The sequence below is a fragment of the Danio rerio genome, chromosome 18, assembly GCF_052040795.2.
Source record: "Danio rerio strain M-AB ecotype USA chromosome 18, GRCz13ab, whole genome shotgun sequence".
NCBI lineage: Eukaryota > Metazoa > Chordata > Actinopteri > Cypriniformes > Danionidae > Danio > Danio rerio.
The window spans coordinates 4,130,001-4,150,000 of record NC_141038.1 but is presented as its reverse complement, the minus strand read 5'-3'; the positions used below and the strand labels follow the sequence as shown (position 1 = coordinate 4,150,000).

The window sequence follows — 20,000 nt, the reverse complement described above, 5'->3', positions numbered from 1 at the left end:
CTAATTTAATTTATATTTCATTTATTTTAATTTAATTAAAATTGTCATTTTAATTGAATTTTAATTCAGTTTTATTTTTTATTAATTTTTATTATATTTTAATTTAATTTAATTGTATTTTAATTCCATTTTATTTTAATTTAAATGTTTAATTTTTGTTTAAAATTTTATTATTTTTTAATTTAATTTACTTTACTTATGTATTTTAATTAAATTTTAAATTATTTTAATTGCATTTATATTATTTTATCTATTTTTTATTTTTTTATTTATTTTGCTGGCCAAAAATTTATCACAAACAATTGCATTCAGAATCAAAGTTTGTATTTACACAATATATGTGTGTGTGTGTGTTTTTATTATGTATTTATATGTCATGCATATGCAATACAAACTCGTACATATAAACAAAAAAAAACAATAGTTATTATATTATATTATTTTAATAGTTAGAATAGTTATTTAAATGTATATATAATTTGTATCACATACATATATATTTGTATATATCTAAATACACACACATATATTATGTAAATTTAAACCTTTATTTTGGATGTGATTAATTGTGACTCAGTCTTCAGTGTCACTTAAGAAACATGCTCAGTCAAAATATAATATAATAATATTTTATATTAATATGAATAATAAAATAATCACATTTGTATTTCAGGAAAACAACACTTTAACAACAAGCATTATAAAAGCCTTGGTTAATGCATGATTGCTAAATAAATCTATTAATTTTCTTTATCTTGCACAAAACTAGATGATCTTTCCTCCTGCCTCAGCTGTTTTGTCTCCTGCTGTGTCCTCATTTAATCCAAATGCCATTAAGAGAAGATTGGTGGTAATTTGGTCAATCTAATTATGCTTTCGGTTTGATTCCAGCAACCTCCTGCTGTTTGATGTGCTTTGGCCCCTCCTCTTCTCACAGTCTCACCAGCTCTGATTGGTTGTGTTTCAGATTTAGCCACGCCCACAGCTGAAGATGTCAGACAATGGGGAAGTAGAGGACAAGCCGCCAGCTCCGCCCATGAGGAACACCAGCACTATGATTGGCTCGTCCGGTAAAGACTCAGGACCGCTGAATCACGGCTCCAAACCGCTGCCGCCCAATCCAGAGGACAAGAGGAGGAAAGAGGGATTCATACGATCCATCCTGACCGGAGGAGGAGACAAGAGTGAGTGATGCTCTCTGCTGACAACTCAATTCACATTGTATTGCCACATACAGAGTCACACACAATGCCTACACAAACACTCGTGATCTTAAAGTATCAACAATAGGAATCTAAATGATGGGGAAATAGATGTTGTGCAGTAGAAAATAAAGCAAATACAATATTAAATGGAGAAATGAAATATTTAAAGACTTTCCATGTAGAGCATGTGGGAAAATAAATGAGAAAATGTATTTCCTGAAAATGTGGGCAGCGCTACTGTACTGTCATAGATATATACACTAGATATCGCATAGGGACCCTAAGCATGCGTCTATAGCGCCGCCACATTGGTACAGTGCTCCCAGGACAAATGTCATTCAACCGCACTAGTCAAGACAGTGTTATTACGTGAAGATGCGGGACTTTAGCGCTGTCTACGGTGTAGAAACGAGCAAACAAAGAAAACAAAGCACAAAGGCAGAACATTTCATAGGTAATATTAAGTTTTTTTCTGTTTTTGTTTGTTCTGAACTTTTGTGCTAATCAGGTAACGTTATTGATGATAACAGTCTCTTACTGCATTCACCATAAGGCAAAGCAGCTCCAACTCGCACTAAACACTCGGCTTATGCTAGTTTTGTTGAATAAAATCAGCAAACAATGCAAAAGAAATATGACAACGAGATGCTGCGCTGCCAGAAACTTGTATTATTGTCGGCTAACGTTAGTGAAAGAGTCGTTCGGGGGATTCATTCACAAACAAATCGCTCCCTCCGTCAGTATGAGCAGTGAAAGCAGGAGAGGAGCTGTGTTTCAGGACAGGATTATATCAAATTTAACACGGAGGGTGGATAGTACATTTCTATACACACAAACACAAGCTTTTTGTCAGGAATGCCCGTGCGGTCACTGATCCATCAATGTAGAAAAGTGATGTAAAATAAAAAATTTGTAATTAGAAAAAAAAAATTACATACTAACATCCAGGAAAACTCCCGATCATAGATATATGTGTATATGTGTATATCTCTGGCTTTGGATGGCCACAGTCCTCCACTGTACCTTGGTCCCGCATTCATTTCAAAGGAGCGCTACCCTGTAGCAAGATGGCGGCGCTATTGACGCATTCCGTCCATTAGACAACAATAGGCCAGGCGACATCTAGTGTATATATCTATGATGTACTGTGTAGGCAACTGCTCAGGGTCAAAGGTCATGAAGACTCTTACACCTGACATCTGTTTAGTAAGTAGCAACATTATGACTGTAACCTTTGACCTTTGAGGCTTTCGTTTCATCACACTTTCTCTTTAGTTTCAGGGCTCCAGTTCTCACTCTTTTTCAGTTTATAACACACACACATCGCCAAACATTTGTGTGTCAGGAGTTCATCTGGCTTGTGTGTCCGTGCGTGCGTGTGTGTATGTGTCCTGCAGCTCGTGTTTCAGGAGGCTTGTTCTGTGTTAATTATCAGCCGTTAGCACATCGTTAATATTAAAGACCCTGCCTGGCTTCAGAAAGCGCAGATGAGGATGAGAGCATGCCGTTGTTTAAAGGGAATTAGCAGCATCTACAGACAGACAGACAGACAGACAGACACACACACACACACACACACACACACACACACACACACACACACACACACACACACACACACACTTATACATATATATATATATATATATATATATATATATATATATATATATATATAAATATATATATATATATATATATATATACACACACACACACAGTTGAAGTCAGAATTATTAGCCCCATTTTGATTTTATTTTATTTATTTTAATATTTCCCAAATTATTTTTAACAGAGCAAGGACATTTTCACAGTATGTCTGATAATATTTTTTCTTCTGGAGAAAGTCTTATTTGTTTTATTTCGACTAGAATAAAAGCAGTTTTTAATTTTTTAAAAACCATTTTTTTAATTATTAGCCCCTTTAAGCTATTTTCTTTCCTGATAGTCTACAGAACAAACCATCGTTATACAATAACTTGCCTAATTACCCTAACCTGCCCAGTTAACCTAATTAACCTAGTTAAGCCTTTAAATGTCACTATAAGCTGTATAGAAGTGTCTTGAAGAATATCAAGTAAAATATTATTTACTGTCATCATGACAAAGATAAAATAAATCAGTTATTAGAAATAGGTTTCTAAAACTATTATGCTTAGAAATGTGCTGAAACAATCTGAAAAAATAAACAGTGGAGCTAATAATTTAGGGGGGCTAATAATTCAGGGAGGGCTAATAATTCTGACTTCAACTGTGTATATATATATATATATATATATATATATATATATATATTATAGGTGGGCATAGATAAATTTTTTAATCTGGATCTCACTGTAATCTTGGAATTCATATAGATTAAAATGGCTCATTTGAATTGGCTCAAATTTTTCTCTAGCCAGGTGTCGCATTAGACCAGGGGCTCATCTCCTGTTTCCAAAATGCATCACAAACTGCTTGAGAAACTGTTACTGTGATAATTGGTGATGAAAATAAATGATGCTGAATAAGATGTACTTGTGTTTACTCGCTGTTTATTCAATTAAACATGATGTTTGAACTGTAGAACTGCCTACATAAGCTATTCATTTTATCATATTATTTCATCACCTTAATCTGAATAAAGTCTTAACTGAACTAAACAGAAATGACATGTGGAGCATGCAGATATTAGTGGCATTACTGTAGTAAACACCGCAATCAAACTATTACTGTCATGTAGGACTTTTCACTATATTTTTTTTATGACAAGATCCACACACGTGGCTGTCAGTAAAGGACCACACACACACACACACACACACACACATTGCAAAATGCTGACATTTTGTTTTTCATTAGTTATTAAATTTCATAACAGTTCTTACTCCTTATTTGTGTCTAATACCCCAGTTTGTCACGGGGCATGAATGAAATGTTCATGAGTAAAAGTGAAACTGCTGAACTGCAGTTAAAGTCAGCCAAAATTACAGGAACTCTTACATGAAAGCACTTCACGTAAACACCTTCATTATATTATTGTCTATTAAGTCAAATAACTCGATTACTGATGTCCATGTAAGCGTAGTCAGTCGTGTCTTAGAAGTAAGTGAAAGATCCAGAGGGCATCCTGCTGATTTGATTCTGAAGGGCACTATTTTGTCAGACGGCTTACCGGTTTGACTTTCATTCACCGTCATTCATTTACTCTAATGAACTGCATCCATGTTAGCAAGTCACGTTTGAGGTTTATTGGGAAATAATCTAAAATTCCTCCTTTTCTTCTCTATTTCATTTCTTTCTTTCTGACGTTTCGTTAATTAGTTCATTTTGTTCGTTCATTCTTTCGTTTTTTTCTTTCGATTTGTTCCTTTTGTTCTTTTCATTTGTTTGTTCCATTCGTTTCTTTTGTTCCGTTTGTTTATTCCATTCATTCATTCGTTTCGTTCCTTTGTTCGTTCTCTCATTCCTTTCGTTCTTTTGTTCCATTCGTTCATTCCATTTGTTTGTTTCTTTCGTTTGGTCCTTTCGTTTGTTCCTTTTGTTTGATAGTTTTTTACTTTATTCCTTTCGTTCATTTGTTCATTTGTTCGATCACTCTTCAGTCTTTGTTTATTTTCCTTTCACTCGTTTGTTCCTTTCTTTCATTTGTTCCTTTCGTTCCTTTGGTTTGTTTGTTCCATTAATTACTTTCATTCATTTCCTTTATTTGTTTGTTCCTTCATTCCTTTCATACGCTTCTTTTACTCCTTTCTTTCATTAGTTCAATTTAACAGAACTGTTATACTAGATGAAGGGCAGGGTAGATGAATGGGGATAAATGATTAAAAATGTTGCTACCTGTTTTTTTATCATGTATAACATCTTTCCTTCTTTCTTTCTTTCTTTCTTTCTTTCTTTCTTTCTTTCTTTCTTTCTTTCTTTCTTTCTTTCTTTCTTTCTTTTTTTCTCTTTCTTTCTTTCTTTTTTATTTCTTTCCTTCCTTCATGCTGTTCTTTCTTTTTCCTTTGTTCATTCGCTCGTTTGTTCCTTTTATTTCATTTGTTAGTTAAATAATTCGTTCCGTTTGTTTATTTGTTCTTTTAATTTCTTTCAATTAGTCCCTTTTGTTTCTTTCTTTCATTTGTTTGTTTTGTTCATTTCTTTTGTTTGTTCTGTTTGTTCCTTTTGTTTTGTTTCATTCTTTTTGTTCGTTCCTTACGTTAAGTTGTTTGTTCCTTTCCTTTTGTCCATTTATTCCTTTTGTTTGTTTTGTTCGTTCGTTAGTTCGTTTCATTCTTTCCTACCATTCGTTCCTTCCTTTCATTTCTTTCTTCCTTTCATTCATTTCTTTCGTTCCTTTCTTTCTTTTGTTCAATTGAAGAAAATGATTACTAGATGGGTAGATGGATGTGGATGGATGAAAACTTTGTTACTCTGTATTTATACCATTTTTTTACATCTTTAAAATCCATAATTGGGAATTTCTGCTAACTTTTTTTATTCCCATCGGTGACTCCACCCCAATCCTGCCCATTCAGCCAATAAGAAAAAGGAGCGTCCAGAGATCTCCCTGCCATCAGACTTTGAGCACACCATCCATGTTGGCTTTGACGCAGTCACTGGAGAGTTCACTGTAAGTGCTCCGATTTCTCTATATACACTATTATTACAAAAGCATATATTCTATATTATAAAAAAGTATGTGTATATATATGAAGAGTTTCGTTGCAAAACGATTTATATCCATTTTGAAAAATGTTGGTTATTTGATATTATTATTTAAGACATCAACAGTCAAGTTCATTCACAATTTTTGTACATTACACTATTACTTGAGCTCAGTGAAGGCCAGGAGCACAATATTCTTCAAATTCAGGATATTTTTTATTTTATTTTATGTCCATAAATAGTTCATAAATAAGTCAAAAACCATGTCAAAATGCAACATATAAATCTTAACATTGTCAAACATCTTAAATTGGTAAAAAAAAAAACTATACATCATAAATATATGGAATAATATGTACAAAGATTGATTAATAATAATAAAATTCTGAGTAAGATTTGTCCAGAACGTACACAACATAACATAACATAACTTGTTTTTGTTTTTTTGCAAAATGCTATATATCCCCCTTAGGCTATATTCTACTACTGTAATACCATGAAGAAAAGCGAGTGAATCAATGTTTTGTTTGATAAGTAAGATTAGGTTAGTTAAATAAACGACTTGTAGCTTATTACAGAGAGTGAAGGGCGGCTCCTTCACACCGCTGCTGAAAACCAAACCTGTATGATCAGAGCAGGCGGAGCTGCGGTGTCACAGAGTCGGCGACACTAGCTCACCTTGTCCGTCATATTTAATGAATTATTACACGGTAATAATAATAATAGCAGCTTATTTATTGGTTGTTGTGAAAAAGCCAAACCGTTTTTTTCCCCTATAACAACCTGTGCCCTTTTTGTTCCCTTGTAATAAATTAACAACAGCAAGAATTAACGTGAGGTTTTAGGCTATAAATAATAGGTGCAACCGCACAAATAAATCTTCAGAGAGGCTACTCAGCTACATGTTTGATATTATTTAAAAAATAAACTTACAAAGGACACTTGGAAATGTCTCCTTGCAGACAGGTATCTTGTGATGGGAAGGAGCGCAGGAAAGAAGGCGCTCCCTGGCCTTCCTCTTGACATCAGTGGAGACTTGTTCCCTGCTGCATTTGTGTATTGTTGACAGACGCAGAGTTATTTTGTTCTGGTCCACTTTTGTAGCATTTTTATAAATTTTTGTGAAGTTGAAGGCTTCATCTTCTATCGCTAAATCAATGAGCAAACTCGGAGCACTTCACCGGCGGCAACTCTCTTCCCAGGGCATGCTGAGCTCACGCTGCATCCTGAACGTTTTATAACTGTTATATCGCACTTTGTAAAGAAACTAGTCTGGAGGATATCGCGTTTTGTGAAAAATACATTTTGTACTCGGCCTAAAATGTACATTCCTAAATATTATTGATGGCAGCAATTCACACATAGATCAAGGTACATCTGAACAGCGATTTCCAATAATAAAATCCAAATGTCAAAAATGGCGTCTATCACGTTTTTTAAACTAAACTCTTCATATATATATATATATATATATATATATATATATATATATATATATATGACTGAGGATCATAATAGATCATGAGGTCATCAAACCACTAAGAATCAATTGCCAAATATTAAATAATGGTTTAAAAATAAAAATATTAAAATTAACGTATTTCAAATGCAGTCTAAGTGAAGAACTAGATTGTAACTTATTTTTTGTTGTTGTTAATGTTATAGATTTTCTTACAGTAATGTTAATGTATGTTCATAGAAAATGACTTCATAAAAATGCTAAGTTTGTATTTATAGAGCATATATTTGTATATATATTAATAAAATTATATTTTGTAACCATTTTGTGCATTTTGAAACGTAAAACTATATTGCTAAACATATTTCTGTAATTGTAAAACTCTATTTGTAAACAAACACTTCCGGCCACTTTATTAGGTACACTTTACTAGTACCAGGTTTGACCCCCTTTTGCCTTCACAACTGGAACCAGGCTGGCCATTCTCCTCTGACCTCTGGCATCAACAAGGCATTTGTGCCCACAGAACTGCCGTTCACTGGATAGTTTCCCTTTTTCAGACCATTCTTGTAAACCCTAGAGATGGTTGTGCGTGAAAATGCCAGTACATCAGCAGTTTCTGAAATACTCAGACCAGCCCATGTGGCACTAACAACCATGACATGTTCAAAGTCACTTAAATCCCCTTTCTTCCCCATTCTGATGCTAGTGTGGAACTGCAGCAGATCATCTTGATCAAGTCTACATGCCTAAATGCATTAAGTTTCTGACATGTGATTGGCTGATTAGAAATTTGTGTTAACGAGCAGTTGGACAGGTGTGCCTAATAAAGAAGAATATGAGACAGATTGCTTGTATTTTAGGATAGTTTGAAGTTTGACGATTTATGAATCCTCTTCACTTCTAACGTTTCACTGATTTATACCCTAGATTTAACAGTAAAATGCTTTGTGAAATAATCTTGGAGCAAAAATTTAGAACAGTCCTATATTTAGGTCTGCTTTGCTGATTTAGGGAAAAAATCTTCAAAATAATGGGCAAGTTGGGAGCTGCTTTTAGCCAGATGCTTTGAGATAACCCAGATTTGCAGTGGTTTTCAGTGGTGTTTCTGTGTTTGTGTATGTAGGGCATGCCTGAGCAGTGGGCTCGATTACTCCAGACGTCCAACATCACCAAACTGGAGCAGAAGAAGAATCCTCAGGCCGTTCTAGACGTGCTCAAATTCTACGACTCGAAAGAGACGTCCAACAACCAGAAATACATGAGCTTTACAGGTACAGCACATACACAGTTGAAGACAATTATTCACCCTCCTGTGAATTATTATCATTATTATTATTTTTTTTTTCAAATATTTCCCAAATGATGTTTAACAGATTCAGGAATTTTTCACAGTGTTTCCTATAATATTTTTTCTTCTGGAGAAAGTCTTACATGTTTTATTTCGGCTTGAATAAAAGCAGTTTTTCATTTTTTAAAAGCCATTTTAAAATCCAGTTTATTATTTAAAACAGTTATTTCACTTAATAATTGTCACTTAAATATAATATGTAATGGAATAAACAGTTGCAAATCTGTATGATTAATGTACCTGTGTTCATCTCAATATATATCTGGGTGTATATGTATCGTAAATATAATAATATAATAGGCTTCATTTTTGCCAGATAAGCATAGCGAATAATAAATTACTCCATCAATATTTCTAAAAAACTGTTCTTTATTTAATTAATTACTTTAATTTAATTTAATTTTTTTAATTAAAACTTCTAAACAAAATTTAGCCTCAACCACATTTTATATTATATATAAATGTAAATAGTTATACTTATGTGTTTATTTAGGCTGTGTGTGTGTGTGTTCCTTATGCCGCATTGTTCTCCTCTTTGTTACAGATAAAGGTGTGGAGAACTTCAACTCCTCCAGCGCAGTGGTAAGTGTGTGCGCGCGTGTGTGTGTGTGTGTGTTCTGACAGCAGTTTGAGGTCAGCAGGTGAATGTAGACAAATGTCCTCTTGGCTCACAGTACGGAGTGACAGAAGACGGGCAGGGGGAGAGAAAGAGCCGCAAAGGGTGTTTAAGGAGAGACACTGCAGGCAAAAACACACACCTGTCATTCTCAGATTTGTAGTTTTTTGGCTCTTCATAAAGTGTTTTTTTTTTCTTCTTCAGTGTTATGTGAAGAAAACATCCAAAATATACTTATTTCTTTTGGTGCACTGCTTTCTTAATTTATTAAAATATAATTAACATTGATATATGTTTAAAATACAGCTAAATAAACTGGCAGTGGGCTGGTTATAGAGTACAAAACAAAGACAGACATGCTGACATGGAACACACTTGCGAACCTAGGGCTGGGCGATATTGCGAAACAAATTATCACAATATTATGTTTCTTATCATTCGATATAGATAATTATTGAATATTTTTTAACAATACATTTAGGGATATTAGGAGTTTTTTATTTAACCACTTTATTTTAATTTACCAACATTACTAAGGCAAATAGTTTAAATAGACAAAATCTAAAATATTTAAACAAAATATGTCATCTCTTTATTATAAATAAACATAAGTGTTAAAGAGACTCCTAAAAAGAGATCTGCACTGGACTGAATTTTTAGCCTCACTCTCATCAGGTTTTATTCCGCACCCAACTGCTCCCGCCGTACAGTATATTCAGCCTTTGTTCACCCGCTGCCCGACCCACTCTGTTTTCTACCCGACTGTTCCCGCTACATTTAGATCTGGTTTCCAAAATCTCATGTTTAAATTGGGTACTATCAGAAGAGAGAGAGATAACAGATAAAAGCGTAGGTTGTGCAAGGATTGTTGGCTAGATGTCAGTTTTGCTTGCCTCTTTGTGATGAGACATAAGTGCCGCATGACGTGCGATTAAATAGACCTACCAAAAAACATGTAGCTGGATGCTACAGAGTCCAGACACACACATAAATATATATATAAATAAATATAAAAAATTATATATATATATATATATATATATATATATATATATATATATATATATATATATATATATATATATATATATATATATATAATTTTCTATAATTATTTCCATATGTTTAAATAGCAAAATTGTCTGCAAACTTCGGAGAATTACCGCCACAAAATCAGTAATTTTTATTGCGAAAAATCACAAAATAATCGTAAAAAAATTAGGGGGTCTGATTATTGTATGTGTTGTCATTCTGACCTTTAGTGACAAGTGCGTGCGTGTGGATTCCCTAACTATTTAGAATGGACTTTGCGCTTGTGCTCTCCTGGCATCTCTCATGACTAGACGACCATCAACCGTTTTTTCAGAGGATGACAAACAGACAAATAAAAATCATTAGCTATGTTTTCATCTAAAGATGTGAATATAAATAATGCGCAAAACTGGATTATCGCGTAAAAGACGTGCCAATAAAGCAGCGTTTCCATCCAACGAGTCAAAGCGAACAAAATCGTCACTCCCTGATTAACTGGCGCCAAATATCAACAGTAAAAACTGAATTTGCTGCAGTAGGAGAAGCTGCGTGAGTGTTTTCTTCATCTAATAAATGACTTGCGCCTCAGAATGCAATCCTGACACGCAGTGAATGCACGGTGACGTTTGCAGCCGTGAGACACATGCGGAGCACAGACGCTCTTGATTCTGGAGGTGATTAATAAGATAACAATACTAAAACTTAAACAGTAAGGCTCTTACATTTAAGATGTTTTACTATGCGCTCAGCCTGCTGGTTTATCCATTTGCACACATATCCATCATCACATGATCTCTTATAACAAAATCACCTGACCTTTTTTAATGCGCATACTGAAATTTGTACAGTAAAAGTGTTTCTATCGTAGTTTATGCGCATCTTTTCTTATCGAATAAAAAGTTTGTCCTACTCAGTTATCGTAGAAGTTTTTGATGCGCATTTTCAAAATGTATGCGCATCATCAGGTTTCCATCAACTGGTTTTTATGCACATATGCAAAATGCGCATAAAAATAGGTAGATGGAAACATAGCTCTGATACAAGTCTATGGAGAAACATAAAAAGCTCTGCAGTGTTCGTCTGAGGTAATTAGTCTGCCGTTATTACTGAAATTTCTATATTTCATACAAACTGTAAAGCAGATTGGTTAGGTCTACTTACATGACTTGAGGTTCCCTCGCGGCATTCAGAAAAGTTTAGATTTTTTTTTAACTGGGTGCGCCTAGAAAATGTGCGTTGTGCAAGTCGCGCGTCTCCATTGGAAATGACAAACTTACTATGGTTGTCACGATCCTCCAAATCCTCGATTCGATTACATTTTCGATTCTAAAGTCACGATTCGATTTTCGATTATGAATAATTAATTAATTAATAACAAATCAATTATTAGTAGCCTACCGTTTAAACTACCTGACTTGCATGGTCTTTGTTTTACCCATAAACAAATCATACAGTAAATGAATAAAGGCAAGTTACACATAATTACAACCTGTCAATCACTTTTTTCTGCGGGACTCATGAATAGGCAGTGATCTGTGTCATTATAATGGCGTCGGTAAAAAAGACGCACAACCAACAGGAACCAGCCAACAGTATCTGAGGTGTTCGCTAAAATGACAAAGTACTTGTGTGAAAGTAAAAGATGGAAGCAGTCTACTGACCCGCTGACTGCCTTAACCCGCTGTCTTGAGCGAATGACAATGTGTGTGCGTCTGTATCTTTGTGTGAATGAGTGTGTGTGGTCACGTGATGTGCGTTTTCAGCGGTAGTGAGGAAGGAGGGCTGCTCAGAAATGCTACACGCCAGTGTGGATGTGGATCGTTGTCGTTCTAAAATGCCATTTAAAAACAAAGACATATTAGTGTAAACAGGGCCTGAGTGTGTATTTTTCGCGAGCGGATTTGCAACGGGTGCGGGGCGTAGGATCGCGATGCCGGTGTTGTCTATCATCCCAACCGTAATACGTACATAGCAGAGCTTGCAAACTGTATTTTTTTTTTTTGTCGACAACACGAACGTTGTCAACATAACTAACTGGAAATCCAAAATACTTCCACACCGGCGACTTCATTGAAAGAGGAGAGGGTTTAAGTTCTGTTGACGGGTCTCCTGCGTCTGCAGTTTAACAAGCACTTCAACAAGCCTGTTTTTTCCCGCTTGGCAAGCCAAGCTAACGTGACATGGGGGCATGGTAGCATCGACGATTCCATTTTTTGATTCGATAATCGAGGTTGAGCATAAATTTAGGTCGAAATCGAAATCGTGACACCCCTAAAACTTACACCCTAAGCTTATTGGCACTGCTTCATTTCAATAAAACTATCACGCTTCATACCGAAACTACATACCACATCTTTTTCTATTGATGTTGACAACGGTGTTCAATCAATTAATATCGATACTGATTTTATTGCCCAGCTCTAGTGATGACTGTTAATTGTTATAATGTTGTTTTACCTGATTCACCTGCAGTGTCTCGCCTTAAAAACACAAGCAGCAAGGTGACAGAGTCTCATAAGAGCTGCCCACTCAACAGAAGGACACAAATGATGCCAGTCACTCTAGGCAGTGCCAGCAGGTTCATCTCTCTCTCTCATTCTCTCTCTCTCTCTCTCTTGCTCTCATATTCTCTCTTTCTCATTCTCTCTCTCTTTCTCTCCCGCTTCTCTCTCTCTGCACTGTGAATCAGCATCTTTTCCACTGTTTCTCCTGCTGAGTGTATGTGTGTATCAGTAGCTCAGGTTTGATGTGCAGTGAACTCCCTGCCAGCCGGTGCTTGTGTGTGCGTAATGGTCAGATGGCGACTGGCTGATGGCGGTCGGCATGTTGGCGTCGGGTCTGTTTTGCACTCATGTTGTGATGTCCGTGGCTCAGCCTCACTTTCTGCTCCGTTTGTTTGCCGCTCCGCAGGTCCCCAAAACTGTGTCTGAAACGCCCGCCGTCGCCACCGTCTCCGAGGATGAGGACGAGGAAGAGGATGAAGCCACGCCGCCACCCGTCATCGCCCCCCGGCCAGAACACACCAAATCTGTGAGTGCTTCCCTGTTAGTACTTCTGCAGTTATTATGAGCAATGAAATGAAAATAATGAGCATAAAATAAGATGCAAAGACAAACCGTTACACTTTTGTGTTTAACTCTTGTGTGCTGTTCACTCTGGGAGTGTCTTTTTGAGTCTTAATTTGGCCAAAACTTTCTCTGTGTTTCAGCAAATGAAAAGATTTTTGGTGATAGATATTATTTTGGCTCATATTTTGGAGAAATGCTTTGAAAATACACTCTGGGCAAATTAACTCGCCTTTCGTTATGTTCTGGGCTGTTTTTGCCCCATTGACTTCCATTATAATTATACTTTCGCTAAGCCATGACAGCAAATATTCATGCATTCCTGATTGTTGCTGGTTTTCCCTTTTGGGAGGAGGTAACTTTTGTAATTTTCTCTGTTGGTCATCAGTTGTGGTGCAAAAAATGTATATACAGTTGAAGTCAGAATTATTAGCCCCCTGAATTATTCACCCCCCTGTTTAATTTTTTCCCCAATTTTTGTTTAATGGAGAGAAGATTTTTTCAGCACATTTCTAAACATAATAATTTTAATAACTCATCTCTAATAACTGATTTATTTTATCTTTGCCCCGATGACAGTAAATAATATTTGACTAGATATTTTTCAAGACACTTCTATACGGCTTAAAGTGACATTTAAAGGCTTAACTAGGTTAATTAGGTTAACTAGGCAGGTAAGGGTAATAATTAGATAAGTTATTGTATAACGATGGTTTATTCTGTAGACATTAGAGAAAAAGATTAGCTTAAAGGGGCTAATAATTTTGTCCTTAAAATGTTGTTTAAAAAATTAATAACTGCTTTTATTTTAGCTGAAATAAAACAAATAAGACTTTCTCCAGAAGAAAAAATATTATCAGACATACTGTGAAAATTGCTTTGCCCTGTTAAACATCATTAGGGAAATATTTGAAAAAGAAAAAAAAATTCAAAGGGGGGCGAATATTTCTGACTTAAACTGTATATAAAGTGTGTGTACGTGCATATGAGAGACCTTTGTACACTTTTATGTCTGAGAATCAAAATAAGCTGCTCAGCTCTCAGAACATAGCAAACATAGTAAGTGTATGTGTTTTACTCCACAGAACTATATACAAAAGTCAGAAATGTCTGCGCAGGTTAATTATCTAAGGGGTTAATGCTGCCAACTGATGATTAACAGTAAAAATGACAGATTTGATCTCTTCCCAACAGCGAAAACCAGAAACAATCAAGAATGCATGATTATATGGTGTCATGGCTTTGCAATAAAAAAATGGCGTTAAAATGGAAGTCAACGGGGTGAAACCAGCCCCTAACATATCAGGGGAGTTGATTTGAACAGTGCACCAGGGTTAGGTTTGGTTCAGATATAAAGGAAATTTAGATCTTGTGGGTGGTTGCCAATGCCCAGTCCCAATTCTAGCTCCCTAGCGCAGTAGTGGGCAAACTTTTTAGACCTGAGGGCTACATCAAGTTTGCAAACTAAGTGAAGGGCCACATGTCGAATACTTCAAAAAATCACTTTTATTTATAGTGGCGGTATGCATAGAACATGTAATATTGGACAGAAACATGTCACATTAGAACAAAAAAAATTTCAAGACTAATGAATTTACACTGCTATTTATATTTACTTATCAATCATCAAAAAACAATAAAATAATCCCTTATAAAATATAATAATGATAACAATAATGTAAAAAAAATTTCAGTGGAGAATGGAAAAGATATTGTCTGATAGAAAAAATCTCATATTAACATATTAAAAATAATTCTTAAAGGGTCACGAAACACCAAAACACATGTTTAGAGCTGTTGACAGTCGTATAAGTGTCTCGCGCTGCTAAAAACACTATTAAGACACCTATATCTCACTAAAAAGTGACAACTGGTTGTTTTTGTTATTTCGAGCAAATTCGTTCTTCCGGTTTGAAACTAATTTTTGAAGCTGCATCACGGCCATGAGTTCTTAGTGTGTATTCCAGCACGTAGGCCACACGTCTGTACCTGGGAGTACCGTATTGCGTCTCTAGCCTGGCTTATACTTCTGCGTCAAGTGACCGGCGTAACCCACGGCGCATGCAACACGCGTGGCTGTGCATTTATACTTCTGCGCGCTTTCTCTCTTGGTCTGCATTAACACTTGCGAAACGCTAGTTGGCAGTGAGGTGTAAATGTTCCTCTGTGTCGAGTTTCTTCGCTGGTGTTTTGTTTTTCCTGGACACTTCCGGGATGTACAAGTGGCTCAAACTCGCTCATTTTGAGGCAGGAACCGGCGGACGTGCAACAACTTTAACTATGAGGTAAACACAAAACAAAACTTTCCATCCGGAGCTCCTTCACGGGACTCCACACTTGTAAACAATCGCTCTATTGGGCTCGCACCATTCACGTGGCTCTCGGTCCTGCTGAGACTCGTCAGTGCTACCAAGCCGACCAATCACAGAGCTTGCGCTACGCGTCGTAGCGACATGTAGTTACATTTTTTGAGAGGTGCACGACAGCGACACCGACAGAAGTATAAATCAGCCTTCTGAGTGTGCAGCATTCTTTCATGAGTAAGACTTGGTTCAAACCATTCAGCGCGCTCCATTGCGTATGCGGTGCAACTTCATTAATATGCATGATAGTTTCGAAGACTGTTTATACCTGTACATTGTTCAGACGGCAGAGAGACGTCACGTTGTGTTGCCAAAGCAAGTGGGAAAAGAAGAAGAATTGTTTGGAGATACGGGTCGTCAGTGTTGCTTTTATAATCTGCTGCGACAAACGTTTTGTTTTCATTTCCCCGCTATGAGAGCGCAGCTGGACTCACGTGTGGATCAGTGCACGCGACACACGGCAGAAATACGTTTGTATGGAGCATGTTTTACTCGAGAGCTTTTCGCATCTGGAAATAGTGAAATCTGGAATTGCAAAACTATGCACAAGACTGTTTTCTTGTAAAATAGCTGTTTGTTCGGATATTGTAGGTCAGAATACGCAAAAATATCCCACAAGACACTGTTGCTAATGAATTAGAAGGGCAGCACGGTGGTGCAGTGGGTAGCACAATCACCTCACAGCAAGAAGGTCGCTGGTTCGAGCCTCTGCTGGGTCAGTTGGCATTTCTGTGTGGTGTTTGCATGTTCTCCACGTGTTGGCGTGGGTTTCCCTCGGGTGCTCCGGTTTTCCCCACAGGTCCAAAAACATGCGGTACAGGTGAATTGATTATATTAAATTGACCATAGTTGTGTGTGTGTGTGTGTGTGTGTGTGTGTGTGTGAATAAGTGTGTATGGGTGTTTCCCAGTACTGGGTTGCAGCTGGAAGGGTTTCCGCTGTGTAACACATATGCTGGTTAAGTTGGCGGTTCATTCCGCTGTGGCAACCCCTGATAAATAAAGGGACGAAGCCGAAGGAGAATGAATGAATGCTCTTTTGTACACTACAGGTGCTGGACAGACGGAGGTGTTTTATGTGTTGAAGCATTCAGAGTTTGCAGCTGTTTTGTTTGGTTGTTAGAAATTATTCTTCTAGCATTTTTCTGTGTGTGTGTGTGTGTGGGGGGGGGGGGGGGGGGGGGGGTCTGGGCTGTTGTACGTCACTCAGGTCTGTAGTCTGCTATAATGAGTTGTGTCTGCAGACGTCTTCAAGCTAAGCTGTAATTACAGAGTAAATATGCATGTGTCCAGAGCACCGCTAGGTGACTGCATGATTATTACTGAGGACAGGAGTGTGTCTGACTGTGTGTTTATGTGTGTCTGTCTGTCTGTCTGTCTGTCTGTCTGTCTGTCTGTTTGTTTGAGTGTGTGTGTGTGTGTGTGTGTGTGTGTGTGTTTGTTTGTTCTGTGTCTGTCTGTCTATCTGTGTGTTTGTGTATCTGTCTGTCTGTTTGTGCATCTGTCTGTGTGTGTGTCTGTTTGTGTCTGTCTGTCTGTGGGTGTGTCTGTGTGTGTCTGTGTGTGTGTGTGTGTGTGTGTGTGTGTGTGTGTGTGTGTTTGTGTATGTTTCTGTTTGTGTCTGTCTGTCTGTCTGTCTGTGGGTGTGTTTGTGTGTGTCTGTGTGTTTGTTCGTTTGTGTGTGTGTGTGCGCGTGTGTGCGTCTGTTTTTCTGAGTGTGTCTGCTTGTGTGTGTGTGTGTGTGTGTGTGTGTGTGTGTGTGTGTGTGTGTGTGTGTGTGTGTGTGTGTGTGTGTGTGTGTGTGTGTGTGTGTGTTGTTGTCTCCATCTGTATTTGTTTGTGTGTATTTGTCTGTGTTTGTGTGTATGTTTGTTAGTGCGACACGGTGGCTCAGTGGTTAGCACTGTCGCCTCACAGCAAGAAGGTTGCTGGTTCGATTCCCGGCTGGCTCAGTTGGCATTCTGTATAGAGTTTGCATGTTCTCCCCGTGTTGGCGTGGGTTTCCTCCGGGTACTCCAGTTTCCCCCACAGTCCAAACACATGCGCTATAGTATATGAACTGAATTGGTCATAGGGTATAAGTGTGAATGAGTGTGTATGGATGTCTCCCAACGGATTTAAAGCTGGAAGGGCATCCGCTGCGTAAAACATATGCTGGATAAGTTGGCGGTTCATTCCGCTGTGGCGACCCTTGATGAATAAAGGGATTAAGCTAAAGGAAAATGAATGTTACAATTATTTGATTTGATATTTCATTCTGATAATTAATTTTAGCACACTTTTCTCCGCCCCTGCAGATCTACACCCGCTCCGTCATCGAGCCTCTTCCTCCTCCGCTCTCCACCAAAGACGCCGCAACTTCACCGATCACGAACGCAGCTGCAGACGGAGGATCATCCAGCAATGCGCCTTCATCAAACACAAACACCACAAACACCACCAACACCACAAACACCACCAACACCACCTCCACCAGCGCCGCCTCTAGCACCAACGCTCCATCCACTCCACAGACCACAGACAAGAGCCGCAAGAAGAAGATGAGCGACGAGGAGATTCTGGAGAAACTCAGTGAGTGTTTACAAGCACAGACACACACAAGGAAAAAGATCAGTGTTTACACGCGCAGAAGAAAACACACGAGACAGGCAATCAATAACAAGCTGATAATCATCCATGAATGAGCTCTCTGAAATGCTAATATTAATTACAGAATGTTTCATACAAAATATCTGATAATACATGAGTGACACTTTAAGATAATAGTCCATTAGTTCATGTTGCCGGCAGCTAGCTCTCTGCATCTCTCACATGGTGGCCCACTGAAGTTGAACAGGGCTGCGCCCGGTCAGTGCCTGGATGGGAGACCACATGGGAAAGCTATGGTTGGTGTTGGAAGTGGTGCTAGTGAGATCAACAGGGGGCGCTCAATCTATGGTCTATGTGGCTCCTAATGCCCCAGTATATTGATGGGCACTCTATACTGCTCAGTGAGCGCCGTCTTTCGGATGAGGGGTTAAACCGAGGTCATGACTCTCTGTGGTCGTTAAAAATCCCAGGATGTCCTTCGAAAAAGAGTAGGGGTCTAATCTTCCCAGCGTTTTAGCTAAATTTGCCCACTGTCCTCCTAACTATCCTCATGACAGCATTTACTTTTTGCATTCTTTAAATTTTATAGGTGGCCCAATACCCCTATAAGTGGTTCTGTTCTTTCACCAGTTGAAATAGAATAACTTTTGCTGGATTATGGTCGAGAATTTTTTCGTTTTTTCCTATGATTACTGACATGTGCTGGAACAACAGCAACCGAGACCACACAGAACCTAAAGGTACACTTTCACATTAGAGTTTACAAAATAAGAGCCTCTTTTTTGGATGTTTTTATTATAACACACAAATCATATACAATTTTTTAAATCACTTTCAATAGTGTTTTATAAAAATTCAATGGGTTTTCTTTAAAATGATATCAAACCTTTGCATTTACACCTCTGCATGTGGATTTTTGGTGAAGCTTTTAAATTTGGGCAGGCAAAATCCAGGCAGAAACCCCAAAATAGCACTCAACTTTATTAAATTAAATAACGTTAGATCATGTTAACTCGCGGTGCATTGACTAATGCTTACAAGCACAAATTTTTAATTGTTAATAATGCATTAGGTAATGTGGAACTATGATTAATAAATGCTGTACAAGATGATTTATACTTAATGAATGTTAATAAATATACTTAATATGTAAAAATATACTTTGTTATTGTTAGTAAATACATTATTAACTAATGGATCATTATTCTAAAGTGTCACCAATAAAAGTACCAAAAACTATCATTATTATATAATAGAAATGATTATTATTATTTTATAAAAAGTTGTAAAGACAATATTTTTATTATAGATATGTTATTACTATTATTAATATATTAATAATATTGATGATGATAATAATAATAATAATAACTACAACAACTGCAATAATAATAATAATATTATTATTATTATTAAAATTTTTAAACACAAAAATTTTATAAACTAACTGCACTTTTCTTTCACCTGAAAGGCTACATCAAGATTAATACAGAAGAGAAGTCGTAACTAAATAAATTCCAATTTTTTTCCAATTTATTTATTACAAATATTTTAAATAATACAGTTTAAAATATTATAATTAATAGATTGTATTATATATATATATTCTTTTTTTTTTACCAACTAATATTAAATGAAATAATATTAAATATTTTAAATATGTATAAACACACTCAAAACTCATTCATTCAT

General features: G+C 36.7%; 1 protein-coding gene across 1 annotated transcript in view; it reads left to right on the top strand.

Annotated features, from left to right (window-relative positions):
• pak1 (p21 protein (Cdc42/Rac)-activated kinase 1) overlaps nt 1–20,000 on the top strand; it is a 92,676-nt gene that overhangs the window by 49,595 nt on the left and 23,081 nt on the right. The window contains 6 exon segments of the mRNA NM_201328.2: nt 968–1,184; nt 5,705–5,799; nt 8,420–8,567; nt 9,189–9,226; nt 13,203–13,322; nt 18,017–18,290. Coding sequence (NP_958485.2) covers nt 992–1,184; nt 5,705–5,799; nt 8,420–8,567; nt 9,189–9,226; nt 13,203–13,322; nt 18,017–18,290 — 868 coding nt within the window. The 5' untranslated portion in view covers nt 968–991.